At 36.2% G+C, this 26,777-nt stretch overlaps 1 protein-coding gene across 1 annotated transcript; it reads left to right on the plus strand.

The window, feature by feature from the left end:
* Positions 1–26,064, plus strand: LOC111404513 (PH-interacting protein-like). Its single transcript, XM_023033308.1, has 25 exons — positions 1–128; positions 3,164–3,533; positions 4,022–4,176; positions 6,449–6,685; positions 7,053–7,162; positions 7,265–7,342; positions 7,425–7,531; positions 8,699–8,793; positions 8,874–9,004; positions 9,914–10,017; positions 10,084–10,161; positions 10,306–10,384; positions 10,546–10,714; positions 11,817–11,887; positions 20,004–20,084; positions 20,175–20,248; positions 20,557–20,653; positions 20,747–20,806; positions 22,368–22,422; positions 22,569–22,960; positions 23,038–24,635; positions 24,679–24,682; positions 24,775–24,833; positions 24,966–25,200; positions 25,707–26,064. The coding sequence occupies exons 2-24, from the start codon at positions 3,178–3,180 to the stop codon at positions 25,159–25,161; spliced, it is 4,386 nt and encodes a 1,461-aa protein (XP_022889076.1). The 5' UTR covers positions 1–128; positions 3,164–3,177; the 3' UTR covers positions 25,162–25,200; positions 25,707–26,064.
* Positions 26,065–26,777: the final 713 nt, after the last annotated feature.

The following is a 26,777-nucleotide window of genomic DNA, read 5'->3' on the forward strand; positions in this document are numbered from 1 at the left end:
TCCTCACTGACCCATTTTCTCCTTCTAACAGTGTTACGAAGGAAAAATCCAACAAAGAAAAATTTGATTCCAAATGCTCATAAAAAAAAATTGTCCCGACTTTTCTATTCACTACCGATTCTTGGAAGGTATCGTGTTTTTACATTGCATTTGATTTGAAATCTTCTTGGAAAAAATTATTGAATTTCTATGATTGTAGTTCGTTGTCTGTATATTGAAATTCAACCTGACGTTTATTTATTTATTTTTTGAGTGTATGCTAACTGAATAGAGATTTTATTAGTTAATTTGTACGTGGGTCATCTATTAGATCTTTACGTTATAATATTGTTTGACTATCTGTTGTTTCATCATTCTTGTTTGCTGGCGTGTAATCTATCGTTTTGGAGAAACCATCGGAGTTGTTTATTGAAATATGCATTGTTTGATTTGTCAGTGTTCAGTTCTAATTTTAGTTTAGTTCATTAAAAGTGAACCCTAAATATTTTCCTGCGGGTACGGAGCTGCTTGCTGATGGTTTGAAACTGTGATAGGAGGGAAAGTGATTTGGGATAAATTGACAGCTGTATTGGAGCTGAGTAGAGAAGTTATAAGATTACGATACTGGGTTGAAAAATGATATTCATATGCAGAGCTGATGAACAACAGTCTGTGGCAGTAGGAAAACCATAATGAATTCTGCTCTCCATTTCCAACAAATGAATCTAGGCTGATGGAGTTTAGCTTAAAATAAGCTTTTGGTGGTTATTGCCGTAATTGGGCTTTACTTATTTTTAATTTGCGCTTGCAATATCACGCAATGAGCCGACTGCCGAGTATTATTTTTGATTAGCATAAAACGAATGAATATTCACCAAGAAGGTGGGTGAAGAAAAGATTTCCTCGATCATTTGGATTTTATTTATTTATTTTATTTTTCCCATAAACAGTAGGAGACAAATCAAGCGAAACTTTTGCAGCTGTATCCGCTAACTGTTACGTGGTTCATTATCGACAATCATCAGCATTTATTGAGTTGATGATCAAAGTTACGGATCTCCAGAGAGTTAATATTATTATGTACTTAGATATTTAAATGCATCATCATCATAAGCCCTTTTAGAAACTTAAGCTATGGAACAGAATATATTACCGGTCTTGTCATGTCTCTTGCATGTGTGAACTTCGACTTTCCTGATTTGATACCTTTCAAATATTTGGCCATGATGTTGTTGATCTATATTAACCCTGAGGGGTAGCTCAAGTTTGCTCCCCAATGGTCATCAGTTCGAGTCCCCTCAGGGCCACTGAGATGAGTACCTGAAAAATTTCAGGGCCCCGTGGAATTAGTCGAGGTGCGCGTAAGCTGATATAGACACCCACGATCATATAAAAAAAAGAAGATGTTGTTGATCTTTATTTTTCCTAAATAAACCACTTAGGTTCAGTAAGAAAACTCATCATGGAAGGTTTGGTCGATTCACATTTGTCAAAAAGATGTTTTTGGAGATCGATTGTCACACCACCAAAGGTTTTTTTTTTTTGTTTGCCTATTTGTCGACGGTCGAACTAACTAGAGGCTCATATTGCTGAATGTGTTATCGTTATGCTGAGAGCCATGATTGTCACGTGCACAACGGTGCAAATCGTAGTTCATAGTTTTATTGAATATCTCATGCATGCCTCATTTCATAGGATACATTTCCAAGTTCCACAACCTGGATATGTTGGGTTTCCCAAACCAATTAAGGCACAACTCATTATCACATTTATATAATAGGTGATAATGCTTATATCTGTTCCTTTTTTTGGCACAGCCCATGGGTAAATTTCCCGTCTTCTGCACAATGAAGTATTTTGTACCATCACATTGGACAACATAAAATTTTGATTGATCTATCTTGGTTCATGCAAACATTGGCAATCCATATGCTACAAGAATTTTTACCTGTTGTCTACTGTGCTAGTTTTTTCACCTCAAACATGAATTGACTTCGGTTTGGTCCTCTTGGTTTAAGATCTATGAAAGCCTCTTGATCTTGTTGATTGTATCATTTATAATGTTGGAAAACTGTATCTACTGATTGTGCCCATGCAAATCTAGGTGCATCTGCAGCTTTTGACTAATTAAAGTGGCATTTGTTTAGTTATTGAATAGTTTCTGGTTGAGAGACTTAAACGTGTTAAGAAACAAAAGGATTGCCGTTAATCTCCCAGTTAACACATGAGACCTGCCTACTTCATCTCATACTCATGGTTCATGGTTATGTGTCTGATGAGTACACAAAGGATGTAGGATGTCATGTAACATTTTACATATTCATCCACTCATGACGTGATGGCCACATTTTCTCATTCAAATTTATAATACTTGTGAAGTGCTCAATTTTAATTGCTGGTGAACGAGATATAATTTTTGTACAAACTATGCAAGTAATTTTAAGATCAGGTTACGAAGGATAAGTTAATCAGGTGAGTATATGGTCTTTGTATGCTCAATTGGTATAGCAAGTGTTGGCAGCCATCATTTGTAAATTTTTTGTATCTCTAACTCCCTGGGGGTAATATATCTCCAAGATTTTCTTGTTGATTAAGTTTATATTGCATAATAACCTCAAGACTTGGATACTTTTTCATATATGTACATTAATAATTTATTAGGGGCTGTTAGTTATTTAACCTTTTAATGATATTATAGTAGTATAAATAATCTATGAAGAAAGAAATTAAGCCCTTGTTCGAGCCTCATTTTATCAAAAATTCTTTTTTTTTTTTTTTTTTTTTTTTTTTTTCAGAACTCATTTTCAACCACACATTCTCCAAAAAATACTATATTCCAAAATACACCCCCTTCCCCAAAAAAATGGGGCTCAAACAAGTGCTAACTAAAATAAAATGGCCTTGTCACCTCGTGGCACTTGGCCTATGCTTCTTGTGCAATTTGCCTACTACAGTAACTGTAAGATGATTATTAAGTGAAGAAATTGGGTTCTTTACCTCTTGGCATTTGGCCTATGCTTTCCTTGTATTTTCGTTAAGTATAGCATCTTCTGATGGTCTTATTTGGAGTTTTATGTCTCTCTTTCTGGCTGGCTCTAATCATCTCCTTAAATGTTTCTTTGTTGAGCATGCATCCCTGTATTTATAAAAGGAATCCTGTGAAGGAGTGGTTTTTGTGTTTCAGGTTGCACATAACTCATGGATCATAGAAAGTGCACATCTTTTGTCGACGCACCTTCTGTGAGTATGGGTACTGTAAATTTTCTGAATAAGGTATGTGGAAAGGCGCAAGTTGAAGATCAAGAAGATCCTGTGAATCACGCCACAGCAGCGGATGTGGATGTTGACCTTAGAGAAGTTTATTTTCTAATTATGCATTTTCTATCAGCTGGGCCATGCCAAAAAGCATTTGGGAAACTCTGGGATGAACTTCTGGAACATGAGCTTCTACCTAGGAGATATCATGCTTGGTATTCGAGAAGTGGTTTTCTAAGCGGGGATGGAAATGATGATGGAAACTCGTTTCCTCTAAATTATGATAACTTAGTTGGAAGGTAAATATAGATATACTAGTCTGATAAGATTTGAACTATAAAATTAAATATTCAGTTCTTGTGTCCACTAGCTTAGGTTGCTCGATTTTTGTAAAGATATGGTGTAATTGCAGTTTGTCCTCTTGAAAACATTTGACACGTGTTTACATATTTTAACAGCTGCTGTTACCGAGGTGAATAGCGATTTTCTTTCACACCTGACAATGATTCTGTAGTTCCTTATTAGTTTGTCTAAAAAAAATGGCCGACCATTAAGTGTCGTGCTTTCTCTTGAACAAGGAATTTACTGGTCTTAATTTCCTCTCTGAAAGCCTATAAAGTTTTTCATGCCATGAGTATGACTTGACCTGATGGATTTTATCTTCACTCACAAGAGGTTCTTTTAATTTTCGAATTTTTTTTTTTTAAGCATCGTTGTTAATTTCCTGGCAAGGTTTCATTGGTCTTGCAGTTATATTTTGAGCATTACGGCCCTTGAACTTTACCAGGTATGCTCACATTGAAAAAGATCACTTGGTGAAGCTGCTCAAACAACTGATGCTGATCACATCTCCTCCACTGCGGGACAGGATTGGAAGAACTACCCCAAGTGCTGCTGATGTTCCTACATTACTAGGAACTGGGTCCTTTTCGCTGTTTCCATGTATGTGAATTTATTGTCTTTTAACTTTTCCATTTACTTCTTTCATTATATGGAGAAAATTATCCAAAAGGGATTGTGGTTCTAGATCCTTGCGAAATCCATTTTTTATTCCCCTTTCTTCTGGAGCTTCCATAAATTGAGCTCGTTGTGCTGTTCTTGTGGGGGAAGGAAAATGATTCCAATCTCTTCTCTAGTTAGATGTTGATTCTTGCATTCATGAGGGCTCCCGCATACAACCATCTGCAGTAGTGACACCACTTATGGTGTCCGTCTGCTATTTTTGACTCCCTCTTCCTTTTCCATATCTTGCATTTTACTGTTTTGTCTTTGTCCAAGATTTGGAACTACTAGTAAATAGTACTGGGACATTGTTTCTTTTCACATTTTTCTCCTTATTTCTTAATTAGTACATGTTTTTCTTTTATAATTATCCTCGCTAAATTATTGTCAAATTTGTAGTAAATGAGTTCAAAACCATAATTGACAAAACCTTATAAATCTTTACAAAGAATTTAAATATATTTCATGATTTTATAGTAAATACTTGAAGAGAAATATTGCGATATGAAAAAAATTTGTGGAAGTTCAAAAATGGTTCATAATATCTTAAGAAAGTTTGAAATATTTGTCTAACTTTATTATTTAATTGTGTTCATATAATTACAATATAAAGAAAAAAATCTTATACTAATATTATAAATTTAATCTAAAAACACATAGATAGAGAGTCATAATTGAAATAAACACAAGGTGTTGTTTGATTAGTTTTGAATTTCTTCTTTTTTTTTGTCCTTTTCTTTCTTACACTTTTGGCTCATTTTTTTAATAAAAAAATTAATTTTGACAAGTATTATTGAAATATCACCACTTTTTTCAAGAAGAGTAAAAAAAATGAAATTAGCTTTCTTTAATCAAGTAATAATATCCTTATTTAAATTAAAAAAATAAGAAAAAAATTTGTAGAAAAGAAAGAAAGTTTCAAAACTTTCAATATCATTTAATAATTATTGCAATCTAGCATAAAGTCGAAAGGGCAAAAGGGAAAATATATATTTGTTTTTGCTAGACTCTGGAGATTTATGTTATTTTGAAAATGGAGGTGTTAATGCAGGTATCAGTGTAAGTTTCTCTATTATTTTCATTAAAATTTTATTTGATTTTTCTGTCGGACATACAATGGGACCATTGCATGTTATTGTACTCTCTGTTGTTTCCAATCTTAGTTTTGTGGTTTTACATGCCTATTTGCACGAGAATAGGGGAGGACCTCTTCATGTACTTGCACAGATTGACCGATATGGCCTTCCTAGTATTAGAGGACATTAGTTTTCATTGCACCTGTTGTCATTGTATAGGAAGTAGTGCTACTTCATTTATCTCATTATTTCTTATGCTGCAATGGGTTGTTTTTGGGAGACATGCCCCTCTTCCTTTTGTTTGCTTGAGTTTGATTCTATATACGGTTGGAACATCCTAACCCCTACAAACTTTTTTCGGTGGAGCCTGCAAACTCAAGAGATTGTATTGATGTCTTCCTAAAAATAATAATAAATAAATAATAGAGTATTACACAATTCATACCTTTTTGAGTCTAGGTTTCAACTGTCCATTGCTGATTAAGCCCCGTTTGACAACAGCTACATATTCTCCAAAAAATCACTATTCCAAAACTTATTTTTCCTAAAAACACTTTATAATGGTTGTCAAGCAGGGGCGAAGTATTCTCGACCAAATGCCTTAATTACAGGCTTATTGAATGCAGCTTCCTAGCCCATTTCTTCTCCATAGAATGCAAGCATCCGGAACCAATAGATATACATATGCAGATAAATCCAAGTACATGCACTCTATCAATGCTGAGTCTGTGAATCTTATGCATGTTAAGAAGTATGTTGGATTTGCTCGTAGCCTGTTACGTCAACATTGTGATTGAGAAGTCTGAGGGCGATCTTCCACCTGATGTCAATTCAATTTTCCTGAGTTTAATCTGTGATGAACATAATAATGACTGAAAGAAATTTTTGTACCAGTTTGGTTTTAGTTTACTCATTATAGAAGTCCAAATTTCCCCTGTAATTATGCAGTCTTGATCAAAGTATTTCGTTTGTCTTCTTAATTTGTTCTTCAAGTTATAAAATTCCAGTGCCTGCCAGTATCGGCTTTGAACTTGGTGTTCAATTGTTGTCTGCATTTGTAAATATGTTTTTCTATGTACCTTTGTTATATCCCAATCTTCTGATTATGTATTTCTACTCTGGTATATTCTATGCAGGTCATAATAAAGTAAACAGGCAACAGACGTATTTGCCATCTTACCTCCGCTGGCCTCATATGCAGGCTGATCAGGTTAGAGGGTTAAGTTTGAGGGAAATTGGAGGTGGCTTTTCAAAACACCATCGGGCTCCATCTATTCGCAATGCATGTTATGCCATCGCTAAGGCATCGACTATGGTGCAAAAGATGCAAAATGTGAAGAAACTTAGAGGGCATAGAGATGCTGTCTATTGTGGTACATTTATATTTTTACTTGGCATGAACAGTGGGCATTTTGCTCAATCCAGTTGTTTAAATAATATTACAGTTTTTATCATGTAGCAATTGCATCAAGAACAGTAGCAAACTAAGCCCATTTCTCTGTAAATCATGTAGCATTTGAGTCCATGTGAATAAATAAACTGACATGGCAAATGTTAATAGTCAAGTGAATGATCATTTTGTCCAAAAAAAATAAATAAATAAATAAATTAATAGCAGAGCTCTTATCGTTGTCACGAGCTTAGTTTCTTTCAGTACAATTGCAATTCGTATGAAGCCTGCATTACTCATGTTATGAACTGCAATAGACAATTTGCTACATGCTTTTCCTGTTTTCTCAGCAATACTTGATCACTGTGGTCGATACGTGATTACTGGATCGGATGATCGTTTGGTTAAGATTTGGTCAATGGAAACTGCATTTTGCCTTGCCAGCTGCCGGGGACATGAAGTAAGGAAAAACAGGGAATATACGATATGATCTTTCATCCGGATGTACATTAAATATAACTTTGTTCTTTCTTCACTTTTTGGTTTGTGAAACAATTACCAGGGTGATATTACTGATTTGTCGGTTAGCTCGAATAACGCTGTAGTGGCATCTGCATCAAATGACTACAGCATTCGTGTTGTAAGATTCTTTCCCCCCGAAACATGATATTGTCCTCCTTTGCTTGTTGAGAAGTGAGTAGTTACCCTGCATTTTTCTGCAGTGGCGTTTGCCCGATGGATATCCTATTTCTGTTCTTCGGGGACATACAGGAGGTGTGACTGCCATTGCATTCAGTCCGCGACCTTGCTCTGTCTATCAGCTCTTATCGTAAGCCTTGTATTACACTTGATCTCCCTGTTTATACTTTATTTTTCAAAAGCTAGATGTGATGAAAGTTTGAATAATTGATCACTCTTCAGTTTTTCTATGTTGGTTAACTAGTATTTCTTTGATACAGAGGTGGAAGCATGTGTAGTAAACCATGACATGCCTAAGCCTATTTGCATTTACATCAGACAAGTTCTGACTAGTTAGAATCCGCTCCTTGTAAGATAAGGATTGAGATTTTCATTTGGAATCTTGATCTTGGACTTACTGGTATGGACGTATGGTAACTGTTTATTGGGTTCTTTTGTATTGTCGGGTCATAAATTTTGAAGTTGAAATTTTAAATTAATGTACACAAATAGATTGTCTTTCTCTCTTGCAATTAGTGTCACTAGAGAGAGAGTTGAAAGCATAAATGAATGTTATTTTTATCCAGTATTACCTTTTTTGTCTTTCTCCATAACTTATTGTTGAATGTCCCAGTTTTTCCCACATGATCTAACTGCTGCTCTGATGTAGAAATTTTTTGATCTTGCTGTGTTGATACTTCTTGTTGGGTCCATTAGGATCTATTTTGAGATTTCTTGTGTTTTGATCCTGTAAAACACTTTTATTACCAGTAGCTTTCAAGTGATAGTTTGATCATATAATTGTTCTGTCCCCATGATGTTGTCAATAGATCTATTCCAGCTTTCAATTACTCGAGACTTAAATGCTTTCTATTTACCTAGAAAGTTGGTGAAATTATTAAATCAACAGGTTATTGTTTCTGGAATTGGACTTCCATGAAAATAGATTGATGGCAATGTAATAGAACATACTTTTGCTTCATTCTGTTGTACATGGGCTGCTCTCTCTTTGGCCCTAAGATAGTTTCCTTTACTGATGAAAAAAATGTTCTTATTTCCCTACTGCACACATAGCTCCTTTTCATAATCCTGAAATTCTGTTTCTTGGTTACATGCCTTTTTCATAATTACGTAGTACTTAATTCACCTGACTTATAATATTTGATTTCTTTTGAGATCATATTTGGCTGAATATGATTTGCAAGCTCTTTTCATTACTTACTTATTTGGTTTGCAGAACTGTTAAAATTCCAAATTTATTACACGGGCCAACTTCATGAATTTTGCTTTCTTAATCCATACGCTTCAATATGAATAGGTCATCTGATGATGGAACCTGTCGAATCTGGGATGCGAGATACTCCCAGTGCAGTCTGCGTGTTTACCTGCCAAAGCCAATCGATTCTACTGCTGGTCAGATGATGTATTGTATATTTTCTAGCTGTGTGGGATTGTAGTTGCTTACAGATTTACAGGAGACATTCTGTGTGCAGGAAGGAGCAGTGGTCTGCAATCAGCTAGTGCATCGTCAAGTAATGGCCTGCAGTGCCATCAAATATTATGTTGTGCGTTCAATGCTAATGGGACTGTCTTTGTCACTGGCAGTTCTGATACTTTTGCAAGGGTATGATGAAATATGTAAATAAATCAATGTGCCTGGAGTTCTTGATTGTAAAAAGTGGACGAAGATATGACTGTTTGATACTTGGTGCTTGTTTGGATAAAATTATAAGTTGTTGAAATCATAATGTGATAAAGCCCCTGTTTGACAATCATTATTTGGGAAAAACAATGGTTTGAACAGTAATTTTTAAGAAAATGTGTGGTTAAAAAATAGAAAAATTTCGATTTTACATACAGAATATTTTATCGTATGAATGTGTACTTGAAAATGAGTATGTAGAAAAATGAGTTTTAAAATAATGGTTGTCAAACAGGGGCAAAAATAAATGGTGAATAAGTGGGTGGTAGTTGTGGGACCTACAAAATCTGTAGTTGAAATTGATATTTGAATTTGACCATTTAATTATAAGGGAACTATAATGTTTCCAAGACATGCACTTGATGATGCTATTCATCACTGAAATGCCAACACAAGGAAATAACAAAACTGAGCATATGAACAATGACAACTTCTCAGCAAAAATCTGTTCCTTGTGTATAGATTTCTACATGTGCTACTAGCGAACGTTAACGGGTAAATTAGTTGATTTTGACATGTTTCATTCTGCTTTTTATTTTGATATATATTTTACATGTTTATGTATTTATCTATTAAGCTGAACTGGAATCATGTGATGATGTTCATAGTTTTCGAAAGCATATGGAGGGAAATTTATTTATGAATTGATCAAGACCATTCTCTATCTGGCGATCTTTATATTTTCTGGTTATTTTCGTGTGATTGCTAAAGTACAATATGTATTATAATGTCATACTATGCTTGCTTTGTAATTCTTCATTATCTTGGCTTTGCAAGAGAATTTACCATAGATTTAATTGAAGCGAATTCTTTAAAGGTTTACGTGTGCAGGTTTGGAGTGCTTGTAAATCCAATTCAGATGATCCAGAACAACCAAGTCATGAGATTGATATACTAGCGGGCCATGAGAATGATGTCAATTATGTACAGTTCAGGTAAGTATGTCTTCACTTAAAACCCCGAACCTATCTCACTGTCTTATCTGCTACTTTCTTGTACAGTGGCTGTGCTGTGGCTTCACGGTCTTTGCCATCTGATTCCCTTACGGAGGAAAGCATTCCAAAATTTAAAAATTCCTGGTCAGATTATTGTTCATTTTCTAATTTTTGTCAACTATCAACTACCATTCATTGACTTTCATGTTGTTTGCTTCACTTCTTGTAGCCTAGCTTAAGTGTTCTGCCTCTCAATGATTCATGCTACTTGAATCTTAATGAACTCAGGTTTAGTCATGACAACATTGTCACTTGTTCACGTGATGGCAGTGCTATTATTTGGATTCCTAGATCCCGCAGATCCCATGTGAGTTCTTATAGTCTTGGAAAGTAGCAAGACTTAGTATTTGAATGGAATTTGGTTTCACACAATTGCTTTTAGTTGTTAATTCTGTTTTACCAGTGAGTGTTCTTTTACTTGGTGATAGCAGTTGGTTTCCTCATGTTCTAGAAAATTTGCCTATTCAGGGAAAAGTTGGACGTTGGATTCGGGCATATCACCTTAAAGTTCCTCCCCCGCCTATGCCTCCTCAACCTCCTCGAGGAGGTCCACGTCAAAGATTTCTTCCAACTCCTCGTGGTGTTAATATGATTGTGTGGAGCCTAGATAATCGTTTTGTGCTTGCTGCTATCATGGGTATGCTACTTCATAGATGTTTTAGTTGATGAGCTTATATTTACTTGCTTGTCCTAAGCTCTTGAGCTTTTACAGATCGTGTGTTGGAAACTTTTATGTTTGCTTATGTAACTTGTGGTGTTAAGACTGAGTTTGGGTGTACAGACCTAGAACCTGCATCCTGTTTGTAATGGTAGCTCTTATTAGAGATAAAAGATGGTTATATGCCTAATAGCTCAAGGGTATACTGATGTAGAAATGCAGTATACTGCCATTGTTGACACATGTATCATTGTGCTGTCCTTTCTATCTTTTTGTAGGCTTTCTTTGGTATTGCAATCTGTATTAGCACTTCGTAGATTTGTAAACATAAACAATCAATGTAGGAATTACTCATGATGCATGCTGACTGCGAGAGAGAAATTTTTGTCATCTCTTTTGAAGCCATGTCAGTGATAATAATTCCATGCATTTTTTGTTGGAGCTCTCCAAGCTTTTTGGAACATTTTGAAAGTAATTGCAGTCCTTCATCTTTCCCCTGTCGTTTAAATGGCCACTTGTTCCTTTTGGCGATTGTATTTTTGTTGATTATTTACTTTCTTATTAAACTAAGCTGCAGTCTTCCTTATTGGTGTTTATTTGCTGTCTTATGAATGCTTTTATTAATAATTTTGGTTCTTGGACTGAGGGGAAAAAGCAAGTACATGTGTTAAGAAGCCAACCCGTCATTCACTTTGAAAATTATGAAGAATAATTTTTATGACTCGTTCAATGGTACAGTTGGAAAGCTCGTTGAAATTGTTGATGTGATTTTTCAACTCGTCTACAGTTCTATTAAGATTGGTTCCTTCCCCATCCTCACACGGGTGTTTTACTTCTACATGGCTACAAGATATATTAATCTTCCATATTGATTATTCGTTCATAGTTTTGGATTTCTGACCTGAAACTCTTTTTGATGTTTCTCCTTCTTATTGAGTTCCCTTTTTTCACAGTCATTTATGTTCTTTGGGTTTTCTTTGTTATGCTCACCTGCATATGATTCCCCTATTTATTGAAGAAAGAGCTGTTTCATGGTTTCTTGAATTTGAAATCTTTGTTAATCTGTGAGGAATTTTTGCAGATAACAGAATATGTGTCTGGAATGCTAGTGATGGTAGCTTGGTGCACTCTTTGACTGGTCATACTGCATCTGTAAGTATGGTCCTACTTCATTAGATGAAGTCTTTAAATGCTTGAATGGTTTCTACATGCATTAATTCATATGTTCTTGAAACCGGGGAGAGTAATGGAAGCAAGAGACCACAAAACAAGAACTTAATTGTTGCATTAGTCTCAGCCGAATACAGCCTTTTATAGGACTAAAATACCTACCAAATTCAAATATATGCTAAATCTAGAAATAAGGAAAGAATATACATGCTGTCTATAATTAAAACGGTACGTAAGGTAACAAATAAATCATCAAATCTGCATCCATATTCTGAGATCTTCAACACTCCCCCAAGTTGGATGATACAAGTTAAATAATCCTAGCTTGTCCACCATTTTTTCACACATGGATTTAAACAACCCTTTTGTTAATAAGTCTGCAGTCTGTTCTGATGAGGGCAAGTATACCATGCATATTGTTCCATTTTCTATTTTCTTTTTGATAAAATGTCTATCTACTTTTAGCATGTTTAGTCCTGTTATGATGAACAGAATTGTGTGACATTGCAATAGTTGCCTTGTTATCACAATAGACTTTCATTGGCTTATTTCCCTGAACACCAAGTTCATCCAACAGTAACTTTAACCATATTATTTCACAAATTCCATGTGCCAAAGCTCTGAATTCTACTTCAGCACTGCTTCTGGCCACCACTGGTTGCTTCTTACTTCTCCAAGTGACTAGATTTCTTCATACGAAGGTACAATAACCGGTTGTAGATCTTCCGTCCATTACTGATCCTGCCCAATAGCATCGGTGTAGGTTTCAATAGATCTTTCAGAATTCTTTCTAAAAAAAGTCCAAGATCAGGAGTCCCTTTTAAATATATCAAGAGTTGATAAACGGCTTCCATATGCTTCGTAAATGGAGCATGCATAAATTGACTCACAACACTAACTGCAAAAGCAATGTCAAGTCTAGTATGAGATTAGTAAATGAGCTTACCTACTAGGCGCTGATATCTTCCCTTATCAACAGGTGTGCTTCCTAAGCAATCTCCTAGTTTATGATTGGGGTTTATAGGAACATCCGCACACTTGCTTCCTAACATAATTGTTTCTTCTAAAAGGTCTAAGACATATTTTCTTTGTGAAATGGAGATTTCATTCCTATTCCTTGCAACCTCCAGACCCAGAAAGTATCTTAAAGGGCCTACATTTTTTTATCTCGAATTCAGCTGAAAGAGCTTTCTTCAGTCTCTCCATTTCTTCATAGATGTCACCTGTCAGAACTAAATTGTCCACATAAATAATTAGGATGGTAATTTTTCCGTCCGAGTTCCTATAGAACATTGTGTGATCAGATTGGGATTGCTTATATTTTTGTTGACATGCAACTTTCATGAACCTACCAAACCATGCTCATGGAGATTGTTTTAGCCCATGGAAGGATTTCTCCCGTTTACAAACCTATCGTTGTACCTTGGCTTCATCAAACCCAGGTGGAAGTTCTGTATATGCTTCTTCAAAGTCACCGTTCAGAAAAGTATTTTTGACATCCAGTTGTTGGAGTTTCCAATTTAGATTCGTTGCTAGTGACAAAAGAACCGTCATTGTGTTTAATTTTGCAATTGGAGCAAAGACTTTCTGGTAATCAACTCCATATTTCTGAGAGTATCCCCTTGTTACTAGTTTAGTTTCATAGCATTCTATTGATCCATCTGACTTGTATTTAACTGAAAAAATTCATTTGCACCCAACAGTTGACTTATCCTTTGTTTTTTTCCACAATTTGCCACGTTCTATTCTTATTTAAGGCTGTCATTTCATACTCAACTGCCTTTCTTCATTCCGGAATTGACAAGGCTTCGTGAATAGATTTTGGTATCTTAATTAATGACAGATTTGCAGCGAGAGCTTGAACCGATCTGGATATAAGATTGTATCTGATAAATTTGGAGATAGGATGCTGTGTGCAAGATCTAACTCCCTACATCCAAATTATTAGTAGAGTCATATTGTGGGATAGACAAATTAACTGAGTTCAGATCGGATTCATGGTTCTGCTGTTGAACTGTGAGATTTCTATTTTCTCTAGATTTTTCTTCTTGGAATAAACACATAGCTCTGGTGTTATTGCAAGTTGTTTGTCTCCCCCTGTTATTAAACTTGGTTGTACAAGGGAATTAGTGTCCTGTTGTTGTGGGTCATCATAGAGTGAATCAGTGGATGAAGTTGTTTTTGATATGGGAGGTTTTGATTCTTCGATGGGTGATATAGGTAGCTGTGGGGTAGTTTCCCAAAAATTTTATCACTATTGTGTTCTTCTCCCTGAGGGGAATTTTGAGGAAAATATGGAAGAGATTCCAAGAACGTAACATCCATAGATATGTAGTACTTATGAGTAGTCGGGGAATAACTCTTTTAACCCTTTTTAGTTGGAGAATATCCTAAGAACACATTTTCTAGCTTTAGGGTCAAACTTGGTACGTTCATGATCATGGATATGAGTTAAGACAGTACAGCCAAACACCTTTAGAGGCATAGAAAGTATTGATAGGATTTGGGGGTATACATGAGAACTGCATCTTTGAGAAGATTTTTGGAACCCTACTAGTAAACATAAGAGCTCTTGCAATTTCAAGAAGGTGATGATTTTTCCTTTCGGCAATTCCATTTTGTTGGGGAGTCGTAAAACGCGAACTTGATGTAGGATCCCTTTTTCGATGAGGAAATTTTCCAACACTTGATTGAAGTACTCCCGCCCATTATCGGTTCGAAAATTTTTTATTTTTGCATCAAGCTGGGTTTGAATCATAGAGTAAAAGGTTTTAAAAATTTTTGTGCAGTTTCGGACTTATCTTTTAATAGGCAAACCCAACATACTCTAGTCTGATCGTTCGTAAAAGTTATGAACCAACGTTTGCTTGAAATACTCTCAATCCTAGAAGGTCCGCACAAATCGCTATGTACTAAAGTAAAAGGTGACGAGGAGTTATAGTCATGAGTTTGAAATGAAGCACGCGGATGTTTGACTTATTGACAAATATCACAATGAAAAATATCTTTATTGCGAAACAATAATGGAAATAAATGTTTAAGATATGAAAAACTATGATAACCTAAATGACGATGCTACAACATTATTTCTTGTTCTCGAGTGATTCAAAGCTTGTAGTTTGAGCTTGTTTATTCCAAAAGGCATCCTCCAAAAAGTGGTATAGTCCCTCACATTCCTTAGCATTGTCAATCCTCTTCCCCGAAGTCAGGTCTTGAAAAATACACAGTGATTCAATAAAGTTGACATTGCAGTGCAAATCTTTAGTTAATTTGCTAATAAAGAGAAGATTGCTGGAAAGATTCGGAACATGTAAAACAGATTTCAATTCAATATAGGGACTGAGTCTAATAGTTCCAATTTCGGCAATCGGGGAGAGTGACCCATTAGCTATTTTCACTTTAAAATGTCCAGGTCAGGGTGAGTAAGAATGAAACAATTTTTCACAGCCTGTCATATGGTCTGTGGCACTCAAGTTAATAATCCACTGTTTAACATTGCTCTTGCTTGTCAATGCCGACATATATTTACCTTTTTCAGCCAATGAGCTGGAGGATGGTAGTGTAGGAGTGATAAGTCTGTATAATTGCTCGAGTTGCACCTTGGTCGGTGAGAGAGATATTATTGGGCTGGGCAGCGGCTGGAGGTGGTTCTGCGATGCTCTGGAAACCGGAGGAGCATGTCGAATTTTCCTCTCAGTGAAACTGAATTGGCCTCCCATCATTCCGGGTCACTTGCTTTATGTTCGGCGGTCTCCCATGTAGGCCTTAACATTGGTTTATGGAGTGATTGCTTCTCTTATAGTGTTCACACCATGAGCCATTATTTTTCTTGGTCACATGGGCTGATTCTTTTCCACAGCATCTAGTGCCAAGTTCTCCAATGAAGGCTGCTTGGAGTCTCCAAGCATTACACGCTTCTGGCTGGCTTTACGGCGTACTTCAGCAAAGATCTCATCAATTGTCAGAGTTGGTTTGATGCCCCCTCAGACCTCATCCAATTCCGGAACTAAACCAACCAAGAAGTCATAGATTCTTTCCTTCTTCACCTGTTTCTTGTACTTTTTAGCATCTTTGGCCGTGTCCCAATCTATTTGGACAAACATGTCAATTTCCCGCCATAGCCATTGCAGGGAATTATATTACCGGGTGTCATCGTGTTCTCCTTGCCGTAAATATTTTGCCTTGTTTCTAAGCTCTAACAGTTGGGCAGAATTATCCAAGTCTGAGAAGGCAACGGTGAGTGCATCCCAAAGCTCCTTTGCAGTAGAATAATACAGATAGGATCCTCTAATTTCTTCCTCCATTGAATTCACAATCCAAGCCATAACCATGGAATTCTGTGCATCCCAGGTTGCATAGGCTGGATCACTTTCATCTAGCTTTATTGCAGTTCCAATCACGTACCCAAGGCGTCCACAACCACGTAAAACCATAGGGGCAGATTTAGACCACTGGAGAAAATTCTTACTGTTCAGCTAAGTAGTGGTAAGTTGGAGAGGTGTTTTCAGATAGGGCAGTCATGGGGAGATAATTAGATGTAATGGGTGCACTTGTAGTGGTAGGTTTCGAGGTTGCTATGGAGGTCCTCGAATCCTCTTCTCTACGTGCACCATTCATGGCCAATTTTCCCATTCCACTATTCAACAACCCTCGGCTCTGATACCATGAAACCGGGGAGAGTAATGGAAGGAAAAGACCGCAAAACAAGAACTTAATTGTTACATTAGTCTCAGCATAACTGCCACGCGTTTTATATAACGTGATTTTTACCGCAAGCGCACGGTGTCAAGTTTTGTAGTATGTTAAAGAATTAAAAAGTGTCGAACCCACATGGATTGATAATCGACTTCCACTGAGTACTATAATTGTGTCCGCGTTTACTTTATCTACACAATCGAGTGTTAAATTAATATTTGAATACTAAATTAACGTCAATGAATTAAATAGTGCAATAAAAGTGAGGCAATTTCTAAAGATTAACTCAATTTTACGTAATGTCTAGGGAGTGATTTCACCATATTCTCGACATAATTCTCAATCCCTATGGATATTTCTATCAAATATTTCCCAAATTCATAGGCAAGAATCCTAAATTAATTCTATTTCCCCCTCTCGAGCGTCAAATAGAACATATCTCTATATTTTAACCCCAATATCTCTATTCCGAATTAAATCTATAAAGATTATCACGTACTTGGTTCTTGTTTTACCTTCAAAGATTCGTACTTTCTCTCGAAACCTACAAACCTAGGTTATATTGTTCTTAGATCACGCCTAAATTTTCCTCTCTCGAGCGTCAAATTTAGAACATCAATTCATTCAATTGGTGATCAGACAAAAGAAAGCATTAAGCAAGAACGATATAAATTCAATTCTGGAAAATTAAATAGAAATACTATAAAGAAATTGAATCATGTTTCAAATAGGTTACATCAAACCCTAGATTTAATAACTTAGCTCATGATTGAAAAGAAGAACATGATAAAACACAAATTAAATTTCATGAAGAAGAGAAAGATAAGAAAAAACTCAGGTTGTTGCTCTATTTCTCAATCTTGTGGCTTGATTCTCAGTTTTTTTCCTTCTTCTTCTCCAAAATCCATTCGATCTTCTCTCAATTAGTGTATATCCTTGCCTCCTTTCTTCAGCCGTCCACCCCCTTTTTCCTGTTCTTTAGCTGAGTATTTATATTTTCTAAGGGTCCTCAAGGGTTAGGGTATGATTTTTGGGTTGAAAAGATACTTAAAAACCCGAATTTTAGTGTTTTGGATAGGCGCCATGCCCAATGTTCTGCTTCTTTTTTCTTCCTTGGGCGCCGTGGCGCCCAGGTTTCTGCTGGCTTTGTCTCCCTTTGGCGCCCCTTTTTCGGCGCCGTGGCGCCAATGCCACTGCTTTAATCCTCTTCTCTTTGTTTTTCCAAGCCTATTTCTCACTCCAATCTTATTCAATACTTGCTTATTCATGCTCCATTTCATTGATCATCATTTTTGCTCATCACCGGCTCCCAATAGTGATATTTTTTTGAGAATTGTCCAAACTGCAAAACATCACTAACACACACATCAAAACGTTCAAAAATGCTCAAGAACACATCAAAAAACTCGATTTAGAAGCTTTAGTTTAATGAGTGAATTACACTCATCAATAACACAGCCTTTTATAGGACTAAAATACCTACCAAATTCAAATATATGCTAAATCTACAAATAAGGAAAGAATATACATGCTGTCTATAATTAAAACGGTACGTAAGGTAACAAATAAATCATCAAATCTGCATCCATATCCTGAGATCTTCAACAGTTCTCTATGCTTCGCTCTCTACGTAGTTTGTGTTCAAATTTATTATTTATAGCTTACATTGTCAAATAAGTCTTGATCGTTCAACTTGTGGGTTTCAAATGTCATTATATATCTTCCTGTAGCTGACATGGTACATATTAGTTCAAGTTTGGTATGGAGTAATGTTGCCTTCTGAATTATAGTGCATTTTTGTGTTGGAAAGATGAAAAAGAAGAACAGATTATTTAATTGCTAAGATAAAATGCAATCCCTATATAATAGTATGAGGGTTATTAAAAAATGATAAAAATGTGGCTGTGGTGAGAAACAGCATACAGTTTCAAACGGATTCCTATCTCATTTTTTCTTGTCACTAACTCCTCAATCTATTGTTTTGGTTCGACAATCGTCCTTGTGGACAGATTCTGTCCATTTGATTGTAAAATTGTCTATTTTTTTGCCAAAATGATTGCTATACCCTTATTTTTTATGGGTAAAATAAGTAAGGAAAAATAACCAAAAAAGGAAAAAGAGAGAATTTCATGTTCTCTATTAACTCCACCCACCCCACCCCCACTGCCCGGTCCTTTCCACCTCCATTGGCATGGAGCCTGCACCGTCGTTGCTAATGCATAGTTCTTTATTTTCTTCCCCCTCTTTCTTCTCACAACTACCACCTCCTCCCTCCTCTCATTCCCACTGCCACAAACAAAATCAAAGCACCATTAGTAAACCCACCACGACAGGTTTAAATTCTGAACCAAACCCTACTGTAATTTTCTCTCTTTTTGAATCATAGGTTTCATAGATTGTGGGTGTGTTTGAGCCACATTCTTTTTAAAGAATGCATTTTGAAATAGTAGATTGATGGAGAATGTGTGGTTAAAAAAAGAAAAAGGAATTTTTTTTTAAACACCCCCTGTGTTCTTGATTCATGAAGAAATTTTTCTGAATTGAAGCAATATATTAATCTCCTACTTCTTTAACAGTTGCTCTGATTTGGAAGTGGAATCACTGTCTGGTCATCATTCCAAGAAATGCAAACAACTTCATTTAATTTCACCCCAAAATTAGCAACATCAAGAACTTGATTCAAGCGTGATGAAAATTATCACAGTTCTACTGCAATTATGAGCACTAAAAACACACTAGAAACAGAACAAGTTAAAGATGCTGCCATTTCCAGTTTTGTTAGGTTTTTGCCACGCATTAAAAGTAAAACGAGGTTCCAGAACACAATCAACCTCTACTTCATTTTTTATAGTGGTCGTAGGATGGAGGCAGGTTTGGAAAGTAGGTTGAGGAGGTTAATGCAAAAAAGGAGGCAGGGTTGGGGTGGGAATTGGGGGCTGATTGCTTACAAAAGCCATAGTTTTCAGACTATTTTTGCAAAAATCCCCCGTTTTCTGACATAAATGACAATAATAGTCACTAATTTATGGTACAAGAGTATGTGTGTGAGTCGATGAAAGCTCTCACTTCCAGGAGAAACTATAATTGGTTGTGAGCAATATACAGAATGCTCTTGAAGATGCCTTGGAGGACATTGAGAGATCAATATCAAACAACCCATTTATGGACATTATTTTTCCTAAAATGATATGTTTCACTTGCTGTGGAGTCTGTCTATATCTAGTAGCAGTATCGTTATTTCTCTCTGGAGTGTCAACAAAACAAAGAGGAATGGATTGGGACTTGTGCTGGATTAAAGCTGCATTGCTTACCGCTTAATTAAGTGAAGACTCTTGGGAGACTGAATAACCATTATTTAATTTTTATGGCCGTTGCCTGATGTTTTGCTTTTATAATTTGACAGACCTATGTGTTGGATGTACACCCTTTTAACCCAAGAATTGCTATGAGCGCTGGCTATGATGGGAAAACGATATTGTGGGATGTAAGTTTGTGATTATGATTATTTTGGCAAACATAATTTTGGAATGCTAGTTTTTAATGTATTGAATCCTTACGTGTGATGTATTTCCAGATATGGGAAGGCAATCCAATTCGAGTTTATGAGATTAGTGAACGCTTTAAGTTGGTTGATGGAAAGTTTTCACAGTAAGTAATTTGGAGTACTAAACTCTTTGTGTATTAAAAAGATTGTTCAAGCATATTTAATTTCCTTTCTTTATGTTTGGTGATATCTGTAAAACAAAGACCTTTACTTTTTATACTGTATAATTATTTTATGAGTCTTTAAGGGGGTGGAGTTGCATCTTCTTCACAGGATAAAATTCTCTGGTGTGAATATAATCTATTATAGTCAGTACAAACGGTGTCACTGTTATATTGGTCATTTGTGCTCATAATTTCTATTACATGCTGAAATTATTACTATCTTCAAAAAAACACGCTTCTTTGTGTAGGGACGGGACATCAATTGTGCTTTCAGATAATGTTGGACAAATATATCTTCTAAACACTGGTCAAGGTGAGTCCCAGAAGGATGCTAAATATGATCAGGTAAATGCAATATAACGCTTGATTCTAATTGTTAGTTGATTTTTTCAAAACAACTTTATGAGAACTTTGACCATACATTTCTTTAACGGACAGTTCTTCCTCGGGGATTATAGGCCACTTTTGCAGGATATTCATGGAAATGTTTTTGATCAGGTAAATGATCCTATCTGTTATAATTGATATTACTTCTGGTGAATGTAAAATTCTTGCCTCTACATCTTTAGTATTCTTTTCCTTGCACAAGTATTTGTCTGGTATGTCTAAATAACTGCTTCTCATCCTTTTGTTGTGATATCCTTTACATTTTCACGTGGGCATAAATGTGATGACAATCACATCCAGCTAGTAATGGCTGATTAGAATGATGTCATGTTCACTTTCTTTTATTTCCCAGTTCATTTTCTCCTCTCAAACAATTTCCTCATGAACTTTACCTCTATTATGTTGAGATGCTAGTTAATTCACAACCAACAACGGTGATTTCTTTCTCTATAAACGCATGTGCACAAAGATATGTTAGTCATCAATGCCATAAATCACTAAATGGCCTATCTTGCCATACCTATATAAGCAACAACACCATATTTATGTGAAAAATGCATTCTTTTATTATGTTTTGAGATACAAGAAATGATTTCTCACTTCCCAGCACGGACCTTTCTAGTCTTTCATTCTTCTTCTCCAATGAGTAGAGTGCATTTATCCTTGATAGAGACTCCATAAGTTTTCTGCCTGGAGTATTGCTGTGAGGCCTATTTCACTAGTTCTATATCCTGAAGAGCTAAGTCAGTGATTTTTCATTATAGCATTCGGCGACTCTGTTATCTCTTTTAGCAGTAGTTTTGGATGCTGTATCTTAACTTGAAAACAGAACATATAAGAAAGATAAAGGTAAATTAAGGAGAAGAAAACTTTGAGGAAAAATTGCAGTTTTGGTGTTAGCCTCCAATCTCAAAGTCAACTCTTAGCACCTTCCTTCCTCCAAAGGCTCTTAACAAGGTCATAATTTGCTTTCTGAAAACAGTAGGAAACAGCTGGTAATAAATCATTTTTTTATGCAACGCTAGTTGGGAAGCTTTGACGGAGCTGTGGTTGCTGTTCAGCAGTGCTAATGATCCTGTGCTTCCAACCTGTGAAAAATATCTGTTGTATGATAAGGTGGAAAGAAGGGCTGTTTCTTAGATTTAGTGCAGAAAAATAATTACATTCTCAGTGTTTGTGCAGAAGTATTGGACTTTGGCTCATTGAAAAGGAAATTTAGCTTACTTGTTCCATGGAAGTGGGGAAGTTTAGTCCTTTCCTTTACGCGTGTATCCTTTTTTCTTATTTGGCCCCTGTTAGGTGGGGGATGAAAATCAAATTTTTAGTAGATTTTAATAGAAGTGGATGAAATGTGTGATTGAAAAGTTGCGGGTCCCATGAAATATGTGATTAAAATTAATTATTTACTTTCACAAGATTAAAATCTTGATTTTAATCCTCACCAAACAGGTGCTTGATATACTAGGTATAAGCATAACTCCCTTATACCCTTCGGAAATGATGTCTATGTACATGCAGTCCACACTAGTTTTTTTGTTGTAAGAAATCATGTTGACACAAATTAATTACTTCGATGAGATGGTTTATGACTTTTTTGGGACTAAACTGCTGCACCGGACAAACCAGTTGATAACTGTATTCACCCAGCAAACATTTGACATGTCTACTGCAGGAGACGCAACTTGCTCCGTATCGAAGGAATATTCAAGATCCTCTATGTGATTCAAGTATGAAATGAATTCAATTATCCATATATGTTTTATTGTTCAAGTGTGTACATGAGATATAGTTCTGTTCATCTTCAAGAGTTTCCATTCATAGATGATGTTCTGACAGTGGACACAACATGCCCCATTAAATGGGAAAATTGCAGGCATGCTTCCGTATCCAGAACCTTACCAGAGTATGTATCAACGACGTCGGCTTGGTGCTTTGGGTATAGAGTGGCGTCCTTCATCCATAAAATTTGCTGTCGGCACTGATATTGGGATTGGACAAGAGTTCCATATATTACCTTTGGCAGATCTGGACGCAGCAATTGAGCCACTGCCTGAGTTTGTTGATGCTATGTACTGGGAACCAGAAATTGATGTTATGAATGAAGACAATGATTCAGAATATAATGTTACTGAAGGATATTCCAGTGATGAGCAAGACTGTCGGAGTGATAGCTTGTCCAGTGATCCAGAGTGTAGTGAAGACAAGGTCGGATGGAGTCGAAAGAATAGTCGGTCGCGATCAAAACAAAAGAAACCTGTGATAGAAGTAAGCTTTGAAGTCCATAAGTACCAGTTCTCTTTTTTGTTGGCAATTTCTAAATAACAATTTTCATTGTTTTTCAGGTTGACTCGATGATGTCGTCTGGGAGACGTATTAAGAAGAGAACTTCAGACGAACAAGATGGAATTCTATCCAGAAGTAGAAGATATAGAAAACTTAAATATGGAAAGAGAACTACTTCTAGTAGGAAATCTCCCAAATCAAAGTCATTGAGACCTCAGCGAGTTGCCGCACGTAATGCAGTCAATAATTTTTCCCAGATCACGGAAAGTTCTACAGATGCAGAGGACGAAGATGATTCAACAGGTAACTCATTAGATAGTGAGTCATCATATGAAGGTTCAGCCATTCAGAGACAAGTACTTATTGACAACTTGCACAAGAAACAAAGTAAATATTCAGATAGTGAAAATATATCAGAAAGGCCTGAAGATGTAGTTAAGCCTCTCAAGCAACCTGACTCTCGGGTTAGTGTTGGAAACAAGAAGAAATTGGTGCTGAAATTTTCACTTCGTGATCCTAAAAGCCCTGTATATCCGGAGAATGTTAGGAAACAACTTAATGATCAGGAAGATCTAGCACCTTCAACTTCCCGACATCATGGAGAAAACCCTGAAGGAAACAAGATTTACCTAAGATCGGACGATGTTGGTTCATCTTCCAGAAATATAGATGATAAGGAACTATCAGAAAAATTCAATAGAAGTCAAGTTAGAGAAACTGAAAAATTTACGAATGCTGACAACAATTTGAAGACATCCACTGGATGTGACAATTCCAGTGTAAGTTGGGGAAAATTCAAATTACGCACGTCAAAGGGAATGCAGTTAGGAGATCTTGTGTCTACAAATGCTAATGGAGAAATAGTTAATGGATGCTTATCAACTCAAGAGACAGTCAAGTCTTCATTATCTAACGTGTTGCCTCTTCATGATCATCAAGGAACAGGCAGTGATCCTAGAGTGTTTGACAGTCAAAATCAGATCAAAGGAGGAAAGGACACTAGTTCTCATCTTTGCAGATCTAATAATTTGATTGTAAATGTAAACCACTCTTCTGAGCTACAAAAGAATCCTAAACAGAAATCTACTATACTAAAAATCAAATCGAAAAACATTCTGGGAGACACTAAAGATTCTTTCCAACCGAGAATCATCGCAAGAGGAAATTCTTCCCCGGGTGCAAAAGTCGAATTAACATCTGAAGGTCCCTCCTTGGGAATGTCAATGGCAGGCAACAGGATGAAAGGACCAATGCAACAATCACATTTGAATGGTAATATATTTTGTGAACTTTCAGATGTTAGCCTCCATAATCGAGAGGTAGATGCAGATTTACCTGATGTAGCAACTGATGCAGTGTGTAGATCTAGGTCAACTAATCTTGTGAACCATAACTTTGAGATGTGTGAGAACCATCTACTACCTGGCACATCAAGACGTGGAGAAAATCCCTCTGTGAAGGATCTTGAATATTTCCCTTCGCAGGAATGGGGGTCAATGTCAAAATGCACAGTCCGATTAAGGTCTTCCCGGAACAAAAGTGAATATTACCACGATGAAGACAGAAGTACTTCAGCTGGAAGAAACTCTCACACCGTGTCAAGAAAATCAAATTGGCTGCTATTAGCAGAGCAGGAGGAGGGATATCGCTACANAAGGTTTTCCTCTTGCCTTTTCTTATAGTTTTGCTCGTTCAAATAGAACTGCTATATGAAATTGAAACCATTTTTCTTCTGGTCCTGGAGCTATAGAAAATGAATTGTATTCTTAGCTCTGTTGTTGTTGCTAATGTTACAGGATCGATATGGGATTTTAAAATTGAATGAAGTTGCGCGAAAGTCGGATTTTGTCAACAGGTATCAATTTCACATAATTTGTACCTGCTCCTTTCACCTGTGTGAACCTCAAATGTATCTGTACCAAGAAAAAAATGTTAAAATTGAATTGGGCGAAATAGTCTAACGTCGACATCGACTTTCTGCATGCAGGTTTCCGGTTCCATTATCACCTGATATAATCAAGTTAAGATTAGAACATGGATACTATAGGAGCTTGGAGGCACTAAGGCATGATATCATGGTGATGCTGTCGAATGCTGAATTGTACTTTCAGAGATATACAGAGTTTTCGAGAAAGATGAAGCGTCTTAAAAGTTGGTTTGATGAAAAATTTTCAGAACTGTGATTGGTGTCTGTTGTTTTCAGATTTGTGGGAGATTTACAGGTTCTGTTTTCACATTTGCATTTTTTTTCCTCATATATGAAATCGAAGTCCACAGATGGATTTTTGTGGGATGGATTTTTGGGTTCTTATACGGAAGAAATTACAATCAAGTTGTGTAACCAATGGGATCACAAGGCACCTTGATGTCATTAAAACCATTTATAATGCAGGGAGAATTATTGAAAATGTTGATCTTTGCAGAAGCATTGTAATTATTTGACTAGTGAAGAATCTGCATGCAATATGCATGTTTGGCTAATCTCCAAAAACTGACTTATAAGTTAACTTAGAGTGAATACTTAAGTTTTTAAATAAAAAAAAAAATTTGGTAAAAGTTGAAAACAGTAAACAGTAGTAACTTGTTCGGAATATTAGAAATAAAAAGTTTTTTTATATATAGCTTTTAAAATTAGCCAAATGGGCATTTATCGCATACTTGTGATGTGAAGTGGCTTTCAACTTTATTTTATTTATTTATTTATTTATTTATTCTTTTGTGTGTTTAGGGAGGATATCGAGATTTTCTTAAGAGAGGAGGTAATCTGTGTCATGAGCTGAACTTGAAGTGGCACCACTGGGCAATGAGTGTAGAAGAGCCTTGCCTTCAGCATTGTACAAGTGCTCAATGCTCATTTGGACCATGGCCACACGACTATCATACAAGGCGAGAGTTGGAAGTAAGCTACCAGCATATGTCGACGAGCACTGAGCTTGGTTAGTAGTGTCGGCTCATTCTATCTTGCTCGCCTGCCAACCCATGAATTCTTTAGAGCAGGAAAAAAATAAATAGAATTTGTGGAATGATGTTTCTGTGAGATTAAATTTCAAGTTTAAATGCCTAAAATATAAAATTACGAACGTGTAGATTTGAAATGGGAAGCCATGAAGCCGAGAGTGAGTTGCAATTCTAGGTTCGAAGTACACAAGAGGTTTAGGTTATCATCCATGGTCAAAAAAATTTCTAGGAAATTCACAAGTACTCTCCATTTATCCATCAATCATTTTTATTTATTTATAATTTAAATGGTCTAAAATACTTCTCAAATATAAACAAGTTTGTTTAAATAGTCTGTTAACATTTTTTTTAATTTTTTTTACTAAAGACATTATCCGTTTTTATAAATAAGTTATGGATACTTCCATTCTCACAATAAAATAATTTTATACATAAATAAAAAGATTGAATATTCCAATATATATTGACGGGGATGATTACTAGTATATATATTGGCAAGGGAAATCAGTCCCACAAATCAACTGGATGTTAATAATGCATTCCTACAAGACACTCAATTTGAATGTGTTTATATGTAGCAACCTCAAGGATATGTTGACCCTCAATATCTAGGGATGTCAATTGGGCCGAGTCGGGCTTGGCTCGTGAAAAATGGGCTCGTGAAATCACGAGCCGAGCGGGCCTCGCCTGTAGGTGAGCGAAGCCCGCTCGGCTCGTCGTGTAGACGAGCCGCTCGTGGGCGGCTCGTTTGGACGAGCCACGAGCCGGGCTCGTAGAGCCTGACCGTTCTGGTCACTGAACTTTTGTTCAGTGACCAGAACGGTCACTGATTCAGTGACCA

The sequence above is a fragment of the Olea europaea genome, chromosome 11 (assembly GCF_002742605.1).
Source record: "Olea europaea var. sylvestris chromosome 11, O_europaea_v1, whole genome shotgun sequence".
Classification (NCBI taxonomy): domain Eukaryota; kingdom Viridiplantae; phylum Streptophyta; class Magnoliopsida; order Lamiales; family Oleaceae; genus Olea; species Olea europaea.